The 19,592-nt window shown below is 33.4% G+C and overlaps 1 protein-coding gene across 1 annotated transcript; it reads left to right on the plus strand.

Moving 5' to 3' along the window:
• The first annotated feature begins 4,049 nt into the window (after positions 1-4,049).
• Positions 4,050-18,452, plus strand: LOC126968074 (inositol-tetrakisphosphate 1-kinase-like). The gene is made up of 5 exons (XM_050812885.1): positions 4,050-4,387; positions 4,459-4,557; positions 5,090-5,187; positions 6,039-6,338; positions 8,948-18,452. The coding sequence occupies exons 1-5, from the start codon at positions 4,265-4,267 to the stop codon at positions 9,405-9,407; spliced, it is 1,080 nt and encodes a 359-aa protein (XP_050668842.1). The 5' UTR covers positions 4,050-4,264; the 3' UTR covers positions 9,408-18,452.
• The last annotated feature ends 1,140 nt before the right edge of the window (positions 18,453-19,592 follow it).

The raw sequence follows: 19,592 nt of genomic DNA on the forward strand, positions 1-19,592 counted from the left end.
GGGCTTCCTGTAAGTCTTGAGTCTAAAATTACCCCAAGAAATGTTGCTTCACTTTTAGTGGGAATTCTAATGTTATTATAAAATACAGATACTGCTGGAGGAAGTCTCATACGTGAGAATAAGACTATAATACTTTTAGGAACCGAAAGGCTTAAAGTGTTATTGTCAAGCCAGACTTTTAATAACTTAAGGGAATGTGTAATAGTATCAGACATGTTGTCTACAGAATCACCAGACACATAGAGGAGTAAATCATCTGCATATTGGAGTGTGTTAACTTTACCCTTAAGGGAGGCTTCCAGATCATGAGAATATATATTGTAAAGTAAAGGACTTAAAACTGAGCCCTGAGGTAAACCTTTCCAGGCAATACGGGATTGGTAGGAGTCTCCTGATATTACTTTAAGCATTCTACCAGAGAGAAGATTGATTGTGAAGCTTATAAAAATTTGTGGGATATTCAAATTAGTCATTTTTTGTTTCAGAATTGAAAGGTTGACATTATCATAGGCTGCCGACACATCTAAGAATGCCGCTAACACAGACTTATTGTAAGAAAATGCCAATCTTAAGTCTGTCATAAAAATACTGAGACTATCCATTGTACTCCTGCCTTTCCTAAATCCAAACTGGTTTGGTGATAGTAACCCCTTACTCTCAATAAACCATTCTAGTCTAGTTTTAATTAAATGTTCAGAAATTTTGGACATAACTGGAGCTAATGCAATTGGTCTGTATGATGATGGATCATTAATCGGTTTGTTGGGCTTGTGTATTGGGATAACTTCATGGATTTTCCATGATGGAGGAATATTACCTGATGTTAAGATTGAATTAATTAAACTGAGAAAATAAGAAAGGCAGGAATCATTCAGGTTTTGAAAAAAGGAATATGGAATTCCATCACAACCAGGGGCTGAGTCCCTTAGTTTTGAAAGAACCCCTTTGAGTTCTGAAAGGCTAAAGGAAATGAATGAATTGCTACTATCATGCTGGGGGAGGAGAGAAACCTGTGAGTAAGAAGACATATTATCTATAGATGGGACAAATGGTGGAGCTAATCTGTCAAGAAACAAATCAACTGTACTGCTATCCATAAGAGGAGACCTTGGAGGTTTAAAAGAGGATCTGAATCTACGAATATTTTGCCAAACTTCAGATGGAGAAATGTCTGGTGAAATTGAGGCACAAAAAGATTTCCAGCCATTGAATCTTTTTTGTTTTAATAATTTACGTGTTTTAGTTATAATATTACAAAGAACATTAAAATTTTGTGATGTAGAATTTTCTCTGTAATTTTTTTCAGCTATCTTTCTCTCAGCTATCGCAGCAGAACACTCACTGTCCCACCAAGGAGGTGATGGAATATACCCATTGCCATTATTATTTTTAATAGGAAAAACTTCCTCAGCAGCCTGTAGTAGGGCCTGTGTAAAAGCTTCATTACAAAGATGATTATTGCTATCATTTAGTGGAGGTATGGTTGATAAATTTTGTTGAACTTTATCTCTATATAATGACCAGTTAGCATCCTTAAGTTTATATTTTAACCGGGAAGGAGACTTTGACAACTTTTCGCTAATTTTTTGAGGAAATGATACAATTAGTGGAAAGTGATCACTTCCATATGAAGACGATAGAGGCCACCAGTTTAATGTAGGGGCAAGGGAGGGACTACACAGGGTTAGGTCTGGTGCACTAATACCCTCATGGGGCTGTGACCTTCTAGTAGAACAGCCAGAGTTTAGAAGGCATAAATTATTATCATCTAAGATGTCTAAGATTCTAGCCCCATAATGATCAGACTTAGAACTTCCCCACATAGAATGTTGTGCATTGAAATCTCCCATGACTAAAATAGGGCGCGGGAGTGAAGATAGAATGCTACAAATATCATCAAAGACTTCAGTGGAAGGGTGAGGTATATACATATTTACAAAACAAATATTATTTACACTAGCAGCAATAATGGAAAATTTATCACTGTGATTAGGGATGGGTATGTGGACAAAGGGCACACCTCCTCTAAGAATTAGTGCAACTCCACCATACCCATCTGTTCTGTCTTCTCTAAGACAGATATGTCCTGGAATTCTAAAATTGAATCCGGGACGAAGCCAAGTCTCTTGAAGAGAGACTGCAAATGGTTTGTAACTATTCAATAAATAAATTAGGTCACTTTTTTTACTATTAATACTCCGGCAATTCCACTGAATCACTAGAGACTGGTTTTGTGGATGGTCCTGACTGGCCATGATTTAAAAAACTTTTCAAAGTAGCAGCATCGTTGGACGGTATTTTAATTATATTAGATTGTGAAAGGTACTGAATGATAGAAATGATGAGATCCTTTGTTATTATTTCTGACAAATCATTGTAATTTTTGAGACAACCTGTAGAAAAGGAAGAAATGTTGCTGTAATCTTGGATAAGCTCTGCATGCGCTTTTTGATCATATCCCTTACTAGAATTTCTGGGACGAACTTTGGGTTTCAAGAATACTGTTTTCCTATATGACTGTGTGGGACTCTTAGAAAGGCTTGTTAAATTATTGGGGTTGGAATACGTAATAGTTGGACCAGTAGGGGCCGATGAAGCAGAACGTCAGCATAAGATTTCGAAACTGGTGGATGGACTTTACTGGCTTCTGAATAAGATATAGAGTTTCTAGCCATTGTTTCCTTAATAGCTTTTTGTCTAGCATACTCCGGGCACTTTTTGTCGGTTGCGAAATGGGAACCAGAACATAAGATACAGACAGCATCATTCCTTTCAGTCTCACAGCTTATACCTGAGTGGTTGTCACCACATTTGTAACACCTTGGAGTGCCTCTGCATTGCATTTTGGTGTGACCAAAACGGCAACAATTAAAACATTGCAGCGTGGGGAAAATATAAAGCTCTACAGATAAGGAATTGAAACATATAAAGACCCTGGGAGGTAACACCTTCCCGTCAAAGGTTAAAACTACGGTCTCAGTTGGAATGAACTTGGGTGTCTCTCCATCATATACCTTTCGGTTTAATCTCCGAACTTTCAAAATGCTTCCACAGTTCTGCGGAAGCTCAATATTTTCTATAATATCTTTCTCATCCCAGTCACATGGCACACCTCTCACAATTCCCATGCGGGTGATAGTGAAGGCCGGAATAAATGCTTTGTATTTATTAACATCAAGAGATTTGTGATCTAGAAATGTGTTAGCATCCTGAAATGTTTTAAATTGTAAAGACAACCTATTCCTTCCAATCTTTTTGATGCTTCCCTCTACAATGTTTTTTATCAAACTTTTTTTAAGGAAAAATCCAAATTGTACTGGGTGAACAGATCCGGTTTGATTTGGTAGTAAGATTTTTTGAACATGGACAACATAAGGCGCAGGGTCTGACGCGTGGTAAAGTGACCGAGCAGAACGAGGGTTACTTGTGATATTATTAGACTGAACAGCCTCATTATGGTGGATTTCGGTGTTTTTATCATTAGACTCAAGCATGTTAGGAATAACATTATCCTTCAAATCATTGGGAGAGTATTGGGAATCTGATGGACCCTTATATCTGTGATTTTTTCTCTTCCTTTGATTTCTATCTGAGATTCTCTTTCTTTTAATTGATTTCGTGTTTTCCGAACAGTCCGTATCTATAATTGAACTTTCCGTTTCCATTCCCGACGCATCTATTGTGACTACATGAGACACCTGGAGGGATGCCCCTCCAGGGTCTTCGGGCTCCAACATGGACGCCAAGAGAAAAATTCTATTTACATATAATACAATAAAATGACTTACCAGGTGAAGAGAAAAAAACAAAAACTATAAATAATAAACACTAACTACTTATATATACACCTTACAACTTAACTGATCCTATAATATCAAATTAATTTAACTTTCAAAAGTTTTGCCAAAAAAGGACGTCCGCCTACTTCTAATCTTCCCGCCTTTTTTTCAGGTACAAAGTTACTTTACTTAGTTACCAAGTCATAAAATTCAAAATGTTCCAAGCCCAGAAATGTCATCTTGACAGCTGTCACAAGTGCCAAGGCCAAGCTGTAGTGAGTAGTCGACTATCGAGTTACCTGTAATAGGTTAAAAATTAACAAAAGTAATTTGTAAAATGTGAAGTTATATTGCCTATTGGTTGCTACTTGTTAGATGGTTCTATAAAATAGCAGCATGGAATTTTAGTTTCCAGTCGTAAGTACTATTGCATTTGTGTTAAACGTGTATTTTTTAAATATTTTATTTTATCATTTTCTTATACCATGAATACGAATGCTTGGTTTTCTAAGACCATCGGTATTTGGATATCTGATAAAAAAAGCCAGAAACTAAATTGGAAAGAATTAATAAAAAGTTCTTCTGCGCGTGGTTACAATCTCATTAAAGTACGTATTTTTTTTTAAGTTGTGAAATCTTTTAAGATAATATTTTATTAAATTGTGTACATAACTTTTAGATTGATATTGACAAGCCATTAGAACAACAGAGAGATATTGATGTGTTTCTTCATAAATTGACTGATATAATCGCAGCTTCGGATCATGGTGATCCAAATGTATGGTATATTTTTATCCATTGTTTATTTTAATAAAATATTTCTGAAATTATTGATACACTATTGGTTACTTAATGGAAAATTTAACCTTAATTAATGTGTTGATTATTGAGGTGACATTGATTTTTTTTTGTGCTGAGCAACATCCATGACTCATTTTCATTAACATAATGTGTTTGAATTGTGGCTTTTCTTTGGTATTTTTACAATGAGTCTGTAGAGATTTATTTATCTAGTATTCTTATGTTGAGTATCTACCAGAAAGAAATTTATGAATGAAAATATTTTAAATCAATTTTGTAACTGAAGTGAATAACATTATCACAAACATTTTGAGAGATATAAATACATCTCATTGGAAATGTATAAGATAGTATATACTTATATAAGAAATTGATTTTTATTATATTACTAGAATTATTATGTTAAAGATGATATACAAAATATTGCCTAGTTATTAATTATACCATGCAATTTTTTTTTTAAGAATCTATCTATCTATTGAACGTAATAATATAACATTAAATTTCAGGCTACCATTATAATTAAAAGAATAGAACAGTATTTGTCAAATCATCCACATATAACTGTAATAGATCCATTGGATAATGTGAGGATACTCCTAAATAGGTATGTTTTTTTATTAAATATTTTTAATTTTATAATAATATGATAATGTTGTTCTTTCCAGTGGACATAGTTGAGTCACTACTTAAATATTAGGTATATCTTATTATTCTATCACATATTAACCTTTCGGCATCAGCGCGCTCCGCCACTTGACATACACCTTAGATCAGCAAGTGTTCGGCGGGCACATCTGATGCGGAAAGGTTAAGAAATTTGGGGCAAGATAATTTGTGTAAAAATGTGTCAATATTATTATTATATTGTTGTTTGTAGTTAGGTTAAGTGTAATTATATTTCTACCATTTACCACTTTTATTGTTACTAATTCATCATCAAGTATTTTTTTTCTTATTATTATCTCTTAATCTACTCCATGATCTTCATAACTCTCACCCATTCTTCTTCCCTCACTCAATCTTATTATAATGTCCCAGTTTATTTTGGATAGGGCAAGTTCCAGTTCAATTAGTTTCTCATGTGGACATAGTTACTGAAAAATGTTCCAAGCCACAAACATCACATTTTAAGGAATTCATGTTTAAAGTTTAATAAATATTAGTGTATCCCATACATGTGGGTTGGGCTACTAAGTCATGATGTCATTTAAAGAGTGACAGTAGGGCTGCCATTTTTTGTCAGTCCGTTAATATGAATCAAATGTTCTTAACTCAATTTCGTCATGATTTTGGCATGGAATGTTTTTCTGAAATTACATCCATGTGTTCTCAATCACAAACAGTTTAAAGTTTCTATTTAATTCCTCATTATCATTGATATCTCTTCTACATTTTTTATGTTTGTGTGAATGTGTAGCATAATAATAATAATAAACTTTAATGTCTTTCTTGCAGGTATAGATACTATACAATACTACAAGAAGAATCTTCACTGAAGAATAATGGGATATTTACACCAGCCTTTGCTGAATTCACCACAAATGACCTGGAACAGAATCTGAATATTATGAAATGGAGAAATGTAAAATTTCCTGTTATTTGCAAACCTACATTAGCTCACGGCTCAAAATTTGCACACAAAATGGTTTTAATATTTAATAAAAAAGGTCTAAGAGAATGCAAACCACCATGTGTGGTTCAGAGTTTTGTAAATCATGATGCTGTTCTACATAAAGTGTTCCTGTTAGGCAACAGGTAAGTTGCATTTTATATATCATTTTTACCACAAAATTGGTTAAAAAAAAAGTGTGTGTGTACTTATGTATGCATGCATATACTACTTTGGTATAACAAAGCAAAAATCGTTAAACATATTTATTCCTCCTGCTATTCTATGTTTGTAGAAAGAACGATATTGTAGAAATCTTGCAAAGATGGCTTTGACAATTAATTATTACATAACTAATACGGCTGTAAGGGCTTGAACCTTTTTGCCTGTCCTAATAATGGATGAAGAAACTAAAAAATAAATGTAGTGAATGTCGCAAACGTCAGAAAATTTTAGAAACCAACTTCACCCGGTTACTTTTGTGTTACAGTGATGTATGCACATCCGTAAATTTCATTCTCATAATTTTTATATATAATAATATGTTAAATTAATAACTTATGACGTTTAAAAATGATGAAACTGTAACCATACAGGCACAAGACATTTATTTGCGCCCAACAACGAGTAGTATACATCTAGATAGCTGTTCTATGATAATCTTTATTTAAAATCACTATAAAATGTTATTTTTTGTGTCATTATCTACCATTCTTTCTAATTTCTTTAATCTACCAGTTGGAAATATAAGTTCTGCAAAATAGATCTAGCTTTCTGAGTTGGTTTCTTAATATCAATACATAAAATGAACCATCAAAAAATGTACGCAGAAGAGCATATGCATAACGCAAATGTTGATGTATGAGGCCCTTTGAACCAACACAATATATTGTGATAACAGTTGGTCTTAAAAATAAATATGGTCTACCTTTTTTTTTTATTACAATTATAACAATATTATAAAATGAAAAATAGTTACGAAATTGAGGACAAGGTGATTAATTATTAATTGACAAATAATGCATTTTGCCTAATGAAATATGCTGTATTCATTAAAATTGATGTAATAAGTAATTACTAATGACTGTTCTATGTATTTCATATTTGATATAATGTATATGATTTATGTCTACAATGTAGTTTTAATGAATCTTTGAACGTCTGGCATTCCACCACCGCGCGTTTTGTTCAAAATTTTTTGCCTCGCACAGCCCCTTTGTGGAATCCTATCGGCAGCGGTCTTCCCGAACAGATACGATTTAGGGACCTTATAGAAAAAAGCATACTCCCACCTTAAAGGCCGGCAACGCATTTCTTGACACAACTGTTGTTGCGGATGTCCATGGGCGGTTGCCTCACCACTCCCCATCCCGTGAGCGTCTTGCCCGTTTGCCCTCTCTCATATAAAAAAAAAATAAAAAATCTTTGAATGAGGTAATGTCAAGGTCTTCATGTATTTGAGTATTAATATCAAACAATGGTGCACTTGATATATTTCTTAATTTAATGTCTGGACTCGGGCTTCATGATTCTCTTATATATGTAATGATATAGTTTTTAAGATCGGCCAATTAATAAAACGATAATGTGTTGCTCAGAAATAATAAAAGATTTATTATACTTTATAGTTTTTAACACACTTAATTTATTATATCACCATATTAAAACAAACCTGAAATAATAATAGAAACAACATTAAAGTTTATTCTTCAAATAGGCCAACTTCTTATTAATTAACATTGATTATTTCAACGTTCAATTCCAATCTTTTCATATAATCTTGTTTCATCTTTCATTTCTATTTCATCCCCTAACCTCCAATCTTGTAAAATGTGATAAAATTTTAAAACATAGATTAGACACAATTCACTGACATTGACAACACATTCATTAATGCTTTGACAGTCCTTTTGGCAGCACGGTAAAATTTACATTCAAGGTAATTAAGAAAATAGGAATGTATTTTGTTTAGGTACATGTATATCAGGAGTTTGTATTCCATTGCAAGCTTAAAATGCTGTAGTTGGAATGGTATTTTATTTCATCCTCCTCAGACGCCTGAGTACTTAACAGTTTCTCTCTGTGGCAGTTATTTGTCTCTCAGTTTCACAGATGAGCAGGTTCCTCTAAGCGTGAAGGTCTCATATTGAAATAAAAAATGTATTAAGAAACCATACAAATGATTTAAGTTTTCTTTAGTGTTAATTCGGCCAATATTCGAGACTGAGTCTCGTGCCAGATTTTGGCGAGACAACACATCCTGAGGATGCCTCGTGTAGAGGCAGAGAAACACGTGTTGAATTGTTTTAAAAACAAATATTGGCGGAATTAACACTAAAGAAAACATAAATCATTTTTATAATTATGAATTTTCGCAAAGTAACGCCTATTTCAATAAATTTCCGTGTATGTATAGTACTCGAAGTTAAAATAAAAATTTGATTAAATGCCTGCTTCATATGCATGACTGAAAATAAATTAAAGCTATTTAAATATCTATAATTATTTATTTAAAAATAACATTACACATAATATTTGTAATTAAACACTAATAAATATTCACATTGAATAGTTTCATATGAGAATTAAAATTCAAGTTACGTAAATTTTATCTTTTTAAATGTCGAATTAAGTAGGCCTAATTGGAATAACTAACCTAGAACTAGTATATATGTGCAAATCAATTGTTAATGTTGAGTTATTGTTGGTTCATCTAATAAAATAAATAAATAAAAATTAAATATATATTTTTCAGATATCATATATGTCAACGACCCAGCCTCAAAAATTTTTACGCCTCAGAAGAATTAGAGCCAATATACTACAGTACGGGTGAGGTTTGTAAAGCAGATAGTCAGTCAACACTCTCTATTTTGGATCCTCATGACAAAGCTGATATAAGACTGACACTTGATGAGGAAAAAGTGAAATGTGTTATCAAAGTACTGATGAAAAAAATTGGTTTGTTACTCGCTGGTTTTGATGTTGTGATAGATAATGTGACAGGTAACCATGCGGTTATAGATATAAATGTGTTTCCGAGTTATGACAGTTTTCCAAATTTCTATGAACACTTATTAGATTGTATAGAAGAGAATATCAGTATAGGTAGTAATGATTGTGTATCGTTGGGAAATAAACACACGCTTAATGGTTTAATTAATGTAGGTGATAGTAATGTACCTTGCAGAAATGTTAATTATTATGAGAGTTAAGTACACTGTGAAGTTTGTTATATTATATTTTTATATTGTTCACGGAAATTCTATTGGCATTTATGTAAAATTGGTCCTAATAATAACACTATCATTTCATAGTGTGGGAATCTGTGGCTGAAAACTATTTTTAATGTAAAAAGTGAAATTTCTTCTGCATATGGCAAAATATGTAGATTAATCTGAATATACCTAGTCATGCCATAAATACTGTTACAATGAAAATATTGTGTATTTTCTATTACATGAAATATTTATATTCTACCCACCCCCTTAAATATGAAGTATGTACTACTTAAAAATTTATCCTCATGCTTTTAATATGTTGAGACTAACACATGTTAAAACACCGTCTTTAGCATCATCATTATTCCACCTTCGCACGACACGCCACAAGTTAGGATATCATCCTCACCATCTGGATGTGTGTTTGTATGTGCCCTCCATAGTGCGGTTTTCAAGGAGCTTTCTTCCTCGTACTACGAAGCTGTGGAATGAGCTTCCCTTTGCGGTGTTTCCGGGACGATACGGCTTGGGTCCCTTCAAAAAAAGCGCGTACACCTTCCTTAAAGGCCGGCAACGCTCTTGTGATTCCTCTGGTGTTGCAAGAGAATGTGGGCGGCGGTTATCACTTAACACCAGGTGACCCGTACGCTCGCTTGTCCTCCTATTCCATAAAAGGGGGGGGGGGGGGGGTTATGAAGTGCATCTGTACATAGGCTGTTTTCGACCAGACTATGATACTGATCACATATCCAACAAGGCCACACATTTACTAGTGGGCATATTTATCATTTTTAAAGCAGTTTTATCTAATCAAATACTTAATAGACTAGTGTCGATATTTTTTAAAACCAAAAAAAATTGTAGTATGAAATCTGTTGGAAATGAAAGAGAATATAACAAAAATGAAAGGAAAAAGGAATTTCGGGCGATCTGAGGTCCGGAAGTGGAAAAGGGGGGGTGTTTAAGGTTAAATTTTTGCTGCTACGAAATAACAGGTATGAATTCTCTATGAAATGCATAATGATGGGCTTAAATTTTTCGAACATGATTGTAATATGTATATTTTTTTTTACACCATCGGAAAGTAAAGATTTCAACGAACAGAAAGCACACCAACTTTTTGAAAAAAGTTGAATTATTGACCTGTGAATTTTCGATTAAAAATAAGGGTTCTTTTTTGATATATGAGTCAAAATAAGGTGAAAAAATTAATATTTCATTTCAAATAAATTACAGTATATTTGGGACATACGAAAGAACTTGTCACCGGGATTTATTTTTTGTAAAAGATAAAAATAAAAAAACAAAAACTTGGTTAAGTACCCCCCTTTTCCATTTCTTGACCTCAGATCGGACGTAATTTATTTTTCCTTTTATTTTTGTAATATGCTCTGCCTTTACCAATAGGTTTCATCCTACTATTTTTTTCCTTTTTATCATTTTCAATGGCTTCAGCACTGGTCTATTACCTATACTTTAATTTATAATCTTACTAGCTGACTCGACAGACGTTGTTCTGTAGATAATAAGAAAAATACTGTTTTATAGGAATTCGCCAATAATATTTCAAAAAAAAATTCAAGATTTATTTCGTAAAAAATGCTCCCTGTTGTTGAAATTGTTTCACAGTGGAACTGTCAAACCATGCGTCACTAAATTCTCTCATAGAAAATATGTCCATACAAAACAAATATTGAAAATTAAAATAACTATGGTCCCAGATCGAAATAAAAACTATCCTATCTCTCAAGTTGGACTAAACTGCACTGCATGAAGTAATCCCCATTAAAATCCGTTTTATCCGGACAAACAACGTGTCACGTAATTTATATCTAGTCAAAACAAAATAAGGGCCACTTGATTTTTTTGGTCTCGCTAGAGATAATTTATTTTTTATGCATTCTCAAGTAGCTGATAATTTATTGTGGTGTTACCATATTTGTTTACACACATTTTTTGAGCATTCCAACCGCATAATTGTTTAAAGTGGATAGTTTTAGATAATTTATTGTAACCACTTGATTCTACCCGATTTTAAGACGGATTTCAACTCAGTCAGATTGACGATTCTCTCAGGAACACCGTAAGTTTTGTTTGACTAGTGGCTGAATTAACATTTAAAAAAAGTTATGCCGAGAATTCGAAGTCATATGGACTTGCCAACCGTAACTAGGGCCGTAACATTGCTTCAAGAAGGCCATTCGCAGCGTTCTGTGGCGTTGCAGCTGGGTTTTTCCCGGCGAGCGATCCAGAATGCTTGGAATAGTTTTCAAGAGACGGGGATCTGGCAGAGTTCTAGCAACTACTGCACAGGAGGACCGCTACGTGCGTTTGACTGCGCGTAGAGAACGCTGTATAACAGCCCGTTCCTTACAAAACCGTTTGCGGCAGGCGACCGGTACACGTGTTAGTGATCAAACTGTTAGAAATCGTTTACACGATGACCAGCAGTTCTCCAGGAGACGCGTAGTGCGGATACCATTAAAAAGTGCTCATCGTGCAAACCGATTATCATTCGCAAGGCAGCATCTGGCGTGGGATATGAACGATTGGAGGAAAATATTGTTTACGGATGAGTGCAAGGTTAAATTTTTTAGTGATGACCGTCGCATTAGGGTCTGGAGGCGTAAAGGTGAGCGATTTTCGGATGCTTGCATCCATGAAAGTGACAGATTTGGGGGCCCCAATGTTATGGTATGGGGAGGAATCTCTATGTCAGGCAGAACCGAGCTGGTTATTCTACAATAACAGCTCAATGTTACATCGAGGAGGTCATAAGACTCCATGTGGTCTCATATGCACAGAGAATCGGCGCAAGATTCCATCTGATGCACGATAATGCTCGCGCTCATACAGCTTGGGCCACCAGAGAAGCCCTAGAGGAGGCTGGTATACAGGTGTTGGCCTGGCCTGCAAATATTCCGGATCTAAATCCCATTGAACACATGTGGGATTTACTGAAACGCAGTGTTCGAAGCACAAACCAACCCGTACACAATGAAAGACAGCTAATAAACGTTCTGAAATCAAGTTGGGAACAAATTCCTCAAGAAACAGTGGTACACCTGGTGGAGAGTGTACCTACTAGGCTTCAAGAGTGCATTAGTAATCGAGGACGGCATACTAGATATTGAGGAAAGTCATAAATCAACAAACATTTTGTTATTTTTTTTTCAGAATTTTTTTCCTGACCAATTATTTTTGCAAAAATGTTAATTTTTAGAAAAAATGGAGAAAATTTCTTTTTTTAATTTAATTCATCATTATTTTATGCTGTCTACAATAAAAATTAATCAATTTTTCCAATTCAATCATTAATCAACCTTTAAACCTCAAGAATTCATGAGAATACTGTAAAAACGTGGTGGCCCTTATTTTGTTTTGACTAGTATATATTAGATTACATACCTACAACCTATAACCATACATTTCATGTAACATTACTATTCAGAAATCACGATCCAGGTATGGTATCCGAGCGCATTTGGTTCTTTTGCTAATATTTTTCTATTCACACATTTTTATGATCTTTTTAATGAATCGCTTATTCAAGTTATACTTCTTTAGGCGCCTTATGAAAAAATGATGAGAGTGAAATTTTAAGATGCGCGCGCATCACTTTAACACAAAAGTAACAGGTTGAAGTTGGTTCCTAAAATTTTCTGACGTTTGTGTTATTCGTTATTTTTTTTTTGGTTTCTTTGTCCATTTTTAGGACAGGCAAAGGGTTCAAGCCCATTCAGCCGTATTCGTTATCTTGTAATTAATTGTCAAAGCCATCTTTGCAAGATTTTTACAAAATAGTTCTTTCTAAAAACGTAGAATAGCAAGAGGAATAAATCATTTTAATGATTCTTGCTTCGTAAGGCCAAAGAAGTAACTTCTTGTGCGCATACATAAATACACACACACTTTTTTTTTAAATTTGTTATAGTCTAACTGTTGAATGAATGTTAAAGAAGTTAATCTTCTAATTGGTGTTTGAAATTAGTGTTTTCTTCACCATATTTGTTAACAATTGTTGTGCAACGTTTCATGTTATTTTAACAATTATTGAATGTTAAGTTTTTAATATGATATAAATTAAATTATAATTTAAGTATATCTGTGTTTGTTTAGCTGTGGTAATTTTAGTTAAGTAATCTAATAATTCTTTTGTATATCTATGGTCTTAAAGGCCCTATTGTTTATATAATTTTCCTACTTATAATTCGCTTCCGAATGTAAAGCTCTCTAATACATAGGACTATACTCTAAGAATGATACTATTGTACAGCTACATGCATTAGTTACGCTGACCGCTCAAGATCCATGCCAGGGCCTACTACCCTGTTTACTATGTACTGCTTTAATTAACCTTTCTACTTCCAAGTATTGCAATATTAATTGACTAAACAACAATTTTATTAAAAAAATCTTGATAAATACCTAACCTTAGACTAGAGATTGATCTCCGCTACGCTCCAAATAGATACTACCTAAGAACGCTAGCTTTTGTCAACGTCACACATTGTTCGAGACTGGCCCGTGTACACCGACCTGGGTGTAGTATTAGTTGCCGACTACGCAGGGTATCTAGTTGAAGCGCTGCGGAGACCAATCCTTAATTTAAGTATGTAACATTACATCTTCTATTGTAACCGAAATGACTTTTCAAACTCAAGATGACATATATATTGAAAATGGCCAATGATTATTGTATAATATGATATATTAGTTTTATGAAAGTATTATAGACTAATTAAATTCTCAAAAGTCCATTGACTATAATTAATTATATAGTACCTAGACGACCGATCCTTGCTCGGAGTTTTAAGAAGGTACAAAACTTGAACAAAAAAACTAATAGGACATCTGTATTCGAACCGGGGTCTTCTGCTTTCCGGACCACCCAATGTCCAATCTGAGCTATTACAGTCTTGTATATAGTGGCGAATTTTACCTTTGTATTTTAGAATATTCAAATTCAAATATTTTTATTCAAAATAGGATGTGAAATCACTTATTGAAAGTCAAAAATCTACCACCCATTCCAAAATGAATGCCTCAGGCCTGAGAAGAATGGGCGCAACAAACTCAGCGGGCTTTCTTTTTTTTTTTCATCAAAAATATGTTTTACAATTAAAGTAATATTTATAAACTAATAATACAAAGGTAAATATCGCCACTAATCGTAGAAACAGTTTCTCATTAAAACACGTATAAAACTACATTTTTTAAAATTGAAATACAGCTAGATCAATATCTCGCCCCCGAAAATACCTGTATAATAAATTTCATTAAAATCGTTGTAGCCGTTTCCGAGATTCAGATTTTATATATTTTATATACAAGAATTGCTCGTTTAAAGATATAAGATTTAATACAACTCGCGTTGTTGTTAAATTATATATTATTTTGTTGAAAGTTGATGCTATCAATCAACTGAATAGGGTGTTATCCTTTAACTACTTGCAAGTCAATCCCAATTAGACAACTGATATAGGGAGATAGGGATATAGACATACAAAACAATTACAAATCATTGATTGTTTGTTTTATTTATTTAGAGCATTGGTAACAAGACCAAACCAAACCAAAGTACAATAAAAAATTACACTGACATAAAAGCAAAACATAATGACGTTTAAATAAAAGTTTTTAGAAGTTTTCTGACGTTTGCGACATTGATTATTTTTTTTTGGTTTCTTCGTCCATTATTAGGACAGGCAAAGGGTTGAAGCCAATGCAGTCGTATTCGTTAATATTCAATAATTTATTCCACGATTTTAACAATATATTTTCTTTCTACAAACGCTTTTTGTTACGCCAAAGAAGTATAACTTCTTGCGAGCATATATAAGTATACACACACTTTTTATACAATGATACATATTTTGACAGTGGGCTTACGAAATTTTTAACACGTATAAAATATTATAATATTATGTGATTATATAAAATTAGTGTTTATAACACATGTCCGTTGTATGTCACTGAATATTATATTAACTAGCTACTAATTCATACATAAATATTGGATAATTTAAACGTCTTGAAGCTCCTGCTGTTAGGCAACGCATGACAACAGGCAGCATTGCCTGTTATTACTGTACCGCGAGTTTAATACGTAGACTATCCTGTACACGACAGCTACGTCTTACACTCGCGATAAGTCAATCACTTGTTTAGTGCGAGTGCATTTAGTGAAAATAGAACTTAACTGTTCGCCACTATTTTTTTCGATGTGCTTACAGTTGTCACATTATATTTAAACGTATAACGGTCGTTCCCAATATACAATCTACAGATAGATATAACTTACTACCTCCTACTGTCAGTAATTAACTGTCAATAATCGGAAGCTGTCCCAATATACCCGATAAGTCATTCTTATCGCCTTATATTGGGACGCGTGAATTGCATTGTCCATACAAACTTCTATCGCTGGTAAGCTATTCGTCCTCCCATTGACAGACGGTGACAGAAGGTGAGTTACCGACGATAAGTTTATTGGGACCGAAAAGTCAACGATAGTTACGATTTTTATCTCAAGTAGACCACAACCGGAGATAGACTGAGTATTGGAAACGGCCGTAAATAATCTAAATATAGAATAATATATAAATACAAGGTTCCTTAAAATATACATGGTAAAACTATATGGCTATACTCTACTTTGAACCAGACATTCTTTAGGTCATCACTAATGACTATGTGAAGTCAGAAATGAATTTGTTTGATAATTCAATATAATTTTTGAAGTGCTATTTTCTCAATAACTATGCATTCCGCAACCCTTATTCAGCTGTGTTTCTGAACTCTACTTTACCTAAAAAAACTTACATGTGACATAATATCAAATTATAGTAAAATGCCTACTATTCATTGCATCTGTGAGGCAAATTACGTTCTCATTTTGCCATGAAGACGAAGTTATTTTGTATGTGCATTTTCTTTAGCTGACATTGAAAATCATTCCAAATTGTTATTTACTTTGGTTTTGTATTAGCCAATAGAGAAGAAATGTAATTCTAATCTAATTATGCAATTATGTTATGTTAAAGAGATCTGCCTGTCTGCTTAATACTCTTTGAATCACGATATTTTTATGCTTTTTGATTGGCAGGGGCGTGCATATCATATAGGCAATTACCTGGTAATAAACCTAAATAAATATAGCACTAGTGTTAAAGTTAATTTACTACTTACGTTAGGCAGTCTACAGATTGCATATACGAAGCAAGCAGCGTTACATACAACTTATGTCGTACTGTCCGACAGTACGCGTACTAAAGCGCAACTATGACTAGTTATATCTACAGTACTACACTACCTTGCTAGAAAACGCCCCTGGTGATTGAGTAATGTGAGAGATCACAATATATAAGAATATCCAATCACAATCACACAAGTCGGTTGTGATTCCTCATTGGTAATCAAGAATCTTTATTAAACGCCGACAGCGGTCACAAAGGGTACTTGTTACTAAGGGCATATTCACACTGCACCATTTTTAATTCTAGATCTTTTTGTTATATTGGAAACTAAATGAGTTTACATTTTTGTTAAGTTATTACGTAAGCACTCCTCTCAGTTCAGTCTAGTGTGCATACACCTTAATCATAATCCTAATTTCAATGGATATGTATGTAGTTCACCAAAATAAGTAATTTTCGACTTTAGTTGTCTTGGTGCAGTCCTGCTTGTAAGTTGGTCGCGTTGGACTATTTGGATTACAGTGATTTCGTTTGATTATGTATATTTTAAAGGAAAGGAAGGCACATTGAACCCTTCCTTTTAGGGGTGTTGGTGCAAAACCTGTTGCTTTGACGGTACTAGTGATGAAATAACTAGGTACCTACTAAATACCTAAATCATAATCAACATATTGTATTGTGGTGTATTCTGTGTATTTATTGTGAAACTCCAGGAGTGTTTAAAAGCTGCGCAGGATACAAATAAGAAGAATGGTGTGTGCCTATACACTTTGTTTATGGAGTGTCCTTAAGTCCGTATTTTGTTTACTAACAACGACTCCGCCTAAAATGGCGGTCTCCTTAAAAGTTAGGGTTGTCTAAGAAATAAATTTATATTATAAAGATAAGAAATAATTTTTTTATTCTGTAGGGACCTATTTTTATTTATTTATCATAACTGAAAAGCCACAATACTTATTGAATATTATTCAATGCTACGTTAGCATTGAAGGGATTTTAGAGTCTTTCTAATTCACGCAGTATATAAATCTACTAATATATTAAATCTTAAATCAATAGATCATATTTCTCCACCAGCCATTTATATCTCACATTGTGGCTAATAAAATAGTTAACTTATTTAATTATTATAATATGTAAGACTAACTAGCAGTTTAATATGTAATTGTTTATTATTTTTAAGTGATATCCCTCACTCTTGTGATTGTAAAATGTATAAATGTACAAATTAAATTTGTACCAAAATTTATGGATGATGAGGGATTCGATTCCTCGCCTTTCGTGTTACGTCCCGACCCTCTTACCAACTACGAGGTTTGGCTGGAGTTGGTAAGAGTGCTGGGAAGTGACACGAGAGGCGCAGTTCTTGTTTATAATTGTAAGGCGAAACATTTAATATTTGTATTTAACCCTTACCACATGAATTTTATATCACTATCAAAGAAATGTCAAGGAAATGTCACTTTCATAAATTTTGGAGTTTAATTATTTTGTTTATAAATTTGGTTTGGTTTCGAATTACTTGAACTCATTTAATATTTATATTAAGTATGTTGGTTTTCACTTTATATGTAAACTCATATTTTATTTATCTTACTTAGTTTAACTTAGTATTATTGCCCGAATAATTGACGCAAGTAGTATTCCGCTAGTTGTCTTGTCTAAAATTAATATTAATATAACGACTGTTACGTCATTCCAAACTTATATTCTAGGTGTAGGTACTATGCGCTGAAGACTGATTTATTTAACATTGAAAAGTGTATTTGTTTATATATATATTTATATATATTATATTGATAACTTTGTACTAAAGAAATATAATCGAGTATATCTACTATTTGTTGTTTTTATTTAATGTTATAATAAACCTTTTCAGTAAAAGCCAATATTCTACGAACTTCTAGCTAATTATCTGCATGTGTGAATCCTCCACAGTATAATCAAACCGGGAAACGCTTCCTTTCCCTTTCGGAGAGTGGCAATGAGTTTTAGCCACTTCTTCTCATTAAAGCTCATCTTTTTCCGCAGTGTTTTGGTAAATGTAAAAAGAAAAGAAAACTTTATTATATATAATGTACATACAATCTTTACTAAATATCTATCACTATCTGTTTGTCTATTGACGAAGACTTTTTCCAACTTCTTCCACTCTTTCCTTTTTTACCATCAGATGAACGTCCTGCTCTTCTCGTCCCTTATTGTCATAAAAAAGGGCCCTGTACGAAGTGATGGTAAATAGAAAAGGAAAGATTTGACATTCTTAATTGTCATTCCTTGACCTACATGAATTTGATTTATACTCAGTTCATACTATTGTTTTCTGGATCTTCATTTAATAATGGCTCATATTATGTTTATGACCGTAGATAATTTATACGTCTAGGTAGAGTCTCTTGCTGTTAGACAGCCGATAAAACAGGCCAGGAATATTAGTTTACAAGCTACGTCTTAAGCTCGCGATTTATATGACACTGTGTTAGTGTGCGTGAATTTGTTCTAAACTCAATTTTTTTTGACGTTTTCACAGCTGTCTATCAAGACGTATAAATGATCTAAGTTAATAAAGTATCGTAAAGGATGGTCGTGATTACCGTCAAATCGAATCAAAATCAATTTATTCATGTAGTTCAAGGAAATGACACTTATGAATGTCAAGTTTTCTTTTTTTACATTTACCTCCACTTTGCAAAAGGTTGAGCGTTGAGAAGTGAGCGTTTTGTGAAAAGTTGAGAGAAGAAGTGGCAAAAAAAACTCATGGCCACTCTTTTAAATCAACATTTACAGCTTCATCGTTTTACAAATCATTGCAATTACAAAATATGTAAAGTGAGGCAACAAAAATACTCGTACGTCAAATACTTTAAAGTAATGGCTTACACGAGTAAGAGTAAAAAAAGTAAATCTAAATTAATACGCAAAAACTAGAGTTATTGAGTACAGTAGATGCATCAATCCACACGCACCGTAAATAGATAAG

This window comes from Leptidea sinapis, chromosome 14 (genome assembly GCF_905404315.1).
Source record: "Leptidea sinapis chromosome 14, ilLepSina1.1, whole genome shotgun sequence".
Taxonomy (NCBI): Eukaryota; Metazoa; Arthropoda; class Insecta; order Lepidoptera; family Pieridae; genus Leptidea; species Leptidea sinapis.

What these genes read in the sequence shown, in the direction of transcription:
- LOC126968074 (XM_050812885.1), top strand. Translation starts at nt 4,265, where the DNA reads ATGAATACGAATGCTTGGTTTTCTAAGACCATCGGTATTTGGATATCT. An exon ending in GTGAGGATACTCCTAAATAG is followed by an intron (nt 5,188 to 6,038) that starts GTATGTTTTTTT and finishes TCTTTCTTGCAG; the next exon opens with GTATAGATACTATACAATAC. An exon ending in GTGTTCCTGTTAGGCAACAG is followed by an intron (nt 6,339 to 8,947) that starts GTAAGTTGCATT and finishes TATATTTTTCAG; the next exon opens with ATATCATATATGTCAACGAC.